Raw genomic sequence first — 6,149 nt, forward strand, 5'->3', positions numbered from 1 at the left:
CCACCTTGAGGTACCAGAGGGTAATACATACGTTTCAGTACTTCTATTGCTGTGCCGCGTCCTGTAATAGGCCTGCTCCTTCGTCAAAATGACTGTTTATGAGCTATGGGGCCTCCCTGAATGGATTACAACGTGCTTTACTGCCTTCCAAATCAAACTAACATGCTGTTAAGGTAATTGGATCAAAAGACTGAGAGCTGACTCGACAAATGAGCAAAAACGAACTAATTAAACAAATGGACTTCATTGACAGGTCGGTGATGAAAACGTCTCTGTCTGTGGGCGGCATAGGTCAGTAAGGTCTACATCACCAGGCCTTACAGACAGCTCTGTCTCTAACTTAACACCTCCTATTCATGCATTTGTATGGGATCAATAAAAGGAACTCAAGACAGGTGTAAAATGTCATTCGTCTCTGGTTTAATTAGCACTAGAAACTGTGAAAAGGCCATCATGGTTCATTTGTAAAAAAAAGCATGGGGTTTAGAATTGTAGAGAGTTGGAGCACAGCTTCCTGAAGGCAAGGGAAACTGCAGACCAAAACCTATTATTCTTGTCGCATGGTTGAAGTCATCAACAAATGACGTCATCGCTGTTCTATTGCTCTCCCCCGCACAGTTCCAGCAGGATTTTGCGATAATCACCCGATGTGTCTCCCTAAACGGTAAAGGAATCATCAGTTTGACTTGAAGACCACAGGAAAAAAGGGAACATATTTCCCCATCAACTTTTAGTACCAGTCCATATCTAGTAACCTGTTTCCTACCTTGACGAAGGAGTAAAGGGTCTTGCCATACATCTTCAGGAACTCAGCCTTGATGTCCAGCATGTCTATCTCAGCCCGAGCCACCATGATTCGGATCAGGATGCTGTCTGTTGTACCCAGACCCTGAGACAAAGGGAGGTGGTCTGGTTAAGACGACAGTTACGTGATTTACACAGAATTCTGCCCACTTCTAACCAACACCGTTCCATGTTTTCTTACACATAATCCAAACATACATCACGATATGAAAAGGTAAATCACCTTCATGGATTTGTATAGCCGCTCAGCAAAGAAGGCTGGCTTGTTCCTCACGCATTTCACTATAATGATCAAAACAAACACATTTGACATTTCACCAAACTTAAATTTCACATACATCATACAGACACAGCCATAATTATCAGCATGTGCATGAAATATAGACTATACTAAAAAATGTATCACAGTGGTTGACATTAGATCAGTCAGACCTATTGCCAGGAAGACATCCTCTAGATGACCAGACATCTCCCTTTTGATGCTGTCCTCAATAGTCCTTCCAGAGATCTTTTCATACTCCCCAAACACTGAGAGAGGGAGAACAGATGGTATAAGGAAGGGGGTGCAGACATGTACCGTTTTTCGGGTTAGGATGACAGTACAAAGTTAAGGTCATCAACACTAAAACGCCATTGCGAGGGAAAGTGTTGTTCGTCAAATGACAACAAGGGGGCCAGTATTTTTGAGCCACAAAAAAAGGAGGAACAACACTGAGATTGCCGCGTTTATGAGGTAAGGAAAAAATGGATATGTCAAATTAGAGAAGTACCTCGAAGTAAGTGGTTTTGGTTCCTCACACAGAGCACAGTGAGGAACTTAACCTCGTCTGTGCCCCAGCGGGCTTCCCCGGCCTCGTAGATGTCCTGCACACAGCAGTACCCGGATTTCACAAAACCGAAATGATTGCAACATCAGCACACAAACCCCCCCATCACATGACTCCTTCATTTGTATATGGTTTCCGTACTTTAGCATCCTGTACAGCCTGTGCTTCATTCACGTCGTTGCCTTCATCTCGCCCTGCCTGTCAATCAGAACACAGACATACACTCAGGTTAGCACAAATACATGGCTGAACAGGACTGGGATGAGAGAGTAAATGATATATTAGAGGAAGTAGGCTTGACTGTTCTCCTGATTAAAACAGTAACGTTGGATTTCCTCTGATGGAATGAGGAAAGGTCATCTATGTGTGTATTTGCAGTAGATAAGAGTTTACACCATGGGTCAAGCTGGGGGGGGGGGGGGGTTAACAAAAAGGGTGTGATTTACCGTGAGAAGTGAGACTAGAACTCTCTGGAACATTCCTGATGTATCACCACAGATATCATCTTCCAAACTCTTTTCGTATTCTGCCGTCCAAAAGACAGGAAATCAATAATAGCGATACAATTGCAGCCAACTCAAACAGCATGTTAAGAGTACAATTAACCAGAAAACTACTAACTTTCTTTGCAAAAAAAACGCTATCAATAATTAAAAGCAGAAAACCAAATATGAATACCTTTTTTTTTTCAATTAAAGCTCTACCTACCATGAATTATTGTGTTCATAATCTGTCTCAATGTCCATCAATAGGCCCAATATTGTCAGATCAGATATAATCCATATTGTGCTGAAGTCAGAAATGTTCCTATACAATCAGCATATGATTTGTTTTAGCTGGAGATTGCTTAAAGAGACAGTGTAGCTACCTTTTTTATAGAAGGCGGTGATGGCTCTCATTTCAGCATTTGTCCTTGAGGCAAGGATGTCAATGAGACCAGCCTCCTCAGTTCCAGCCCCCTGATATTCAGGGAGGAGATAAACAGTATGATATAGTGTACTGATGCTACAGTAGTAAATGCATGTAAAAATCCAGTAACAGCCACTGTGTGGAATGGAGGCTAACAGTGTTTAACCTTGATGGCGTTTTTCAGCTCATAAGCATCATACACGGGAGCCAGCATCAGAAGACCCAGGACCACCTTCTCAAAGTTGCCCGTCAACTCGGAGCGCAGGTCATCATTCAGGTCCTATGAAGAACCAAAGAAATAAGGAGATGGGACGAAGAAAGGAAAAAAATCCCCTTGTGCCTGCTCAGAAAGGACTGAAGTTCAATTCCACAAGACAATTCGACGCCATTTCGAAAGAGGCACGTTGCATTTAAGATAACATACGGCCTAGCAAAAGTGGGTCACAGTGATCAGAAACAAGGCTATGGTCTCCAGGGTGTGGTTGCGGAAACATTGGACGCTGGCGTTTATGAAAGACAGGCTGTTCCTTGACAGCTAGCCAATGACTGCGTCCAAGCCTCTCCTGGCATGACTCACCGTTTCTGTCCGCAAGGATTCCACTTGCAATCTTTGCTCTTCCCTCTGGCCTATGCGGTCATACAACAGACGGATAGTGCAAGCTCACTATCTCAGTGCCAGTATAGTAAACAGAAACCAAGCTTCCCTTTTAGTTAATATATTGAGCAGGATTAGGGGTTTAACGCAACGATAAACTAGCCTCTCTGTGTCCTGTCAACATACAGCCGATATGCATCAGTGTGTAAAAGGTTAATAGTTAGCCACCGTTATCATCTGCTCAACCTGCCCCACCCATATACGCAAATACAGGCAGAAGTAAAGAAGTCATTAGAGACAGTAACCATCTCTATTTTAGAGTATGCGTACCTGTAAACGTGCCAATAGACATTAGCTATGATTGTGTAAAATGCTACGAGCGCTTCACACCTTGCCGACGGTCTGCTTGTATGCTTCCTTGATCCGTTGCCTCTGAGCAATCGTACGATGAGACAGGATTTCAATGACGGCTGCCTCATCAGTGCCTGGAAAAGAATATCACACATATTCCCTCACTTTTTATCCTGCTCTTAAAAAGGTCATTTACAACATTAACCATGTTTTTGCTTTGAGGACATGTGACAAGATTGCTTTTCAATGATGTTCTATACAGTACAGTGGTTCATGACCATTCGGGATTCCGCGTGAAATAAACCTGCATGAATGAGGGAGTCAGGCACTGTTCACAAGATGTGATCCATCTAAAACTAAAGTCAGGCGAAGGTGATTACGAATTCCTAACTTTATCAGCATTCCATGCATGGTGCCAAGATTCACCAAATTGATTTTTTTTTTAGGACTTTACTACACAGTGTTGCCCTGTAAGCTACCATCTAACAATAGACACAGCCAACACCAGACTGAGGAGAAAGACAATCAACAACGAAAATGTGAGGCAATAAAACATGACTATCCCATAACGCTTCTCTTCTCAACACTGTTGAAAACACAAACGCTGACGGGGTCAACTGAAGAGGAATGAATGAGGTCATACAATGGAAACCACTGCAGCCTAGAATTTTTATTTCCACAAATGCAGTGCCGTCTCTTGTGCAGGACAGCTCCGTCCTACTGCTCTACACAAGTGGAGTTTAAGGATGGAATCAGGACACTAAGGGCATGGAATAGAATCAAGCTAAAACACAATGCTTCCATTGTGCAGGCCTACTTTCTTTATTTTCTGGAGAGGGGTCTCTTACCGGCCCCCTTCATGGCTCCTCTCAGACGTTGGACATCCTCCTCGGGGTTGAAACCAGAAGCCTCCGTGACAGTGCCCCGATTGCCAATCTGGAGTGACACATCATAATGGCCAACAATACATTTAGACATACACTGCAGTCAAGCTTTGATGCAATAGTCTAATAATCATGGTTAAAGTATCTGTGAATAAAGTTTGGAAATACAAAAGCACAGTATTAAGCAGCCACCACTGTTTCTATGTGCTGTGGCATCAGTTTTAAGGAATCATAAGTAACTTATGATTATATAATATTGAAATAATATTATAATGATAATAGCTCCTTATTTCAAACGCATTATGCATACATTAAAAAGTTTAGTGTCTGTGCTCGGAAGGACTTACTGCCGCCATGGTAATGAAGATATAAGAGTCCAAACGTAAGAAATGGAAAGAGCTAGAAAAAGAGGAAAATCACTTTTGAATACATTCATAAAGTTACATAAACTAGTTACAAAGTTAGGGGTTGATGTATCAAACATAAATCATGGTCACTTTATAGTTCAGTAGGGCTTTCTTTGGCAGGTAACCTAAGCCAACTTCCTATGCTTAATCATCATTAGTCTCTCATTAATAGTGCATGCAATATTCTGAAAGCGTTTTTCCGTGATCGCGTTCAACTGTCCTCTGTGTGTGTCATTAAAACAAAAAGACCTCACAATTCACTCCAATCGTTTGGGGACTTCTCTTTAGTCCACTCCACTTGGCAGATGCTCTGAGATCATCTTACCAACACGATTTGACCCCGTAATCAAATGAATTTTAACCCAGGTCTCGTTATTTCAATTCAAACGATAGGCCCAACACAACGAATATGCATATTTGTGTCCATTTATGTTGAACGGATATATAAAAAAACAAAAAAACTTTTGCTTTAAAGTAAATGTATGCTTCTGGGACCTTTGTCACAAGTGTATGGGTAAGTTAAAGTTGGTTAACACAACATAGTAAGAGTTGGTGTTGCCTTCTCAATAAAACATGATCGATGAACTTCACTGAAGTGACTCCAAATTACATTGTGTCATTCTAAGTTAACCCACTGCCACTTTAGCAGGGTACCCGTCTTGGTGGACGATCTGCTCAATCTTGAGAAGTTATAGGCGATAAGTTATACATTACATTTACTTTTATTTTTATACTGATGCTAATACTTGCTAGAACTCCTAGGCAATGGCCACTACCCTGAAAACTGTTCGTGAAGCAACCTTTCTTTTCTCATAGACACACCCTTAAACTAGCGTAAATCTTGTCAAGAGGGAACGTCAATGTTAAAATTATTGTAACATTTATCTGCGGTAACACTAACCTTTGAGACTTATATTGTTCCAAAAATGTCTGAGGTGTAAAGCAGCGCTTCAGAGTCTCGCTTCAGGGTGTAACGTATGTAACTTGTCGTGTAACATCCACCTTTATGGATACGAACTGTAAAACCTCCTTTTGGATCCCACCCCTTTATGCTGCATTCAGCACCGCAGACTTTAGTGGACCTCAGATCAGCTGACAACTCTCAAAACCAAAATCCACTCATAGGCTACACGAATGAATGATTAGTAGCACTGCTCAATCATTAAAACCTCATTCTCCAGATGTGCATTTGGCATTTTGCATACTTCTTTGTGGATATTGTTCCTCGACAGAAGTATAACAGTCATGTTCCTCCAAATCCAACCTGAATCCAACAAACGGTAAATTCAGCGCCCCACGGTGGTGGTAGAAGGACTACAGATCCCATGTTTCTGCAATGACGTAGATGAGCAAGTCAGCAGCAGAGCTGTTG

At 41.8% G+C, this 6,149-nt stretch overlaps 1 protein-coding gene across 1 annotated transcript; it reads right to left on the reverse strand.

Annotated features, from left to right (window-relative positions):
* Nucleotides 1-398: 398 nt before the first annotated feature.
* On the reverse strand, nucleotides 399-5,829 carry anxa4 (annexin A4). Its single transcript, XM_047014724.1, has 13 exons — nucleotides 5,679-5,829; nucleotides 4,718-4,769; nucleotides 4,335-4,422; nucleotides 3,526-3,620; nucleotides 2,707-2,820; nucleotides 2,500-2,590; nucleotides 2,078-2,157; nucleotides 1,773-1,829; nucleotides 1,575-1,668; nucleotides 1,237-1,332; nucleotides 1,028-1,086; nucleotides 767-889; nucleotides 399-657 (listed from the first exon to the last, which is right to left on the reverse strand). The coding sequence occupies exons 2-13, from the start codon at nucleotides 4,724-4,726 to the stop codon at nucleotides 598-600; spliced, it is 966 nt and encodes a 321-aa protein (XP_046870680.1). The 5' UTR covers nucleotides 4,727-4,769; nucleotides 5,679-5,829; the 3' UTR covers nucleotides 399-597.
* Between the last annotated feature and the right edge of the window lie 320 nt (nucleotides 5,830-6,149).

The sequence above is a fragment of the Hypomesus transpacificus genome, unplaced genomic scaffold (assembly GCF_021917145.1).
Source record: "Hypomesus transpacificus isolate Combined female unplaced genomic scaffold, fHypTra1 scaffold_27, whole genome shotgun sequence".
In the NCBI taxonomy this organism is placed as follows: domain Eukaryota; kingdom Metazoa; phylum Chordata; class Actinopteri; order Osmeriformes; family Osmeridae; genus Hypomesus; species Hypomesus transpacificus.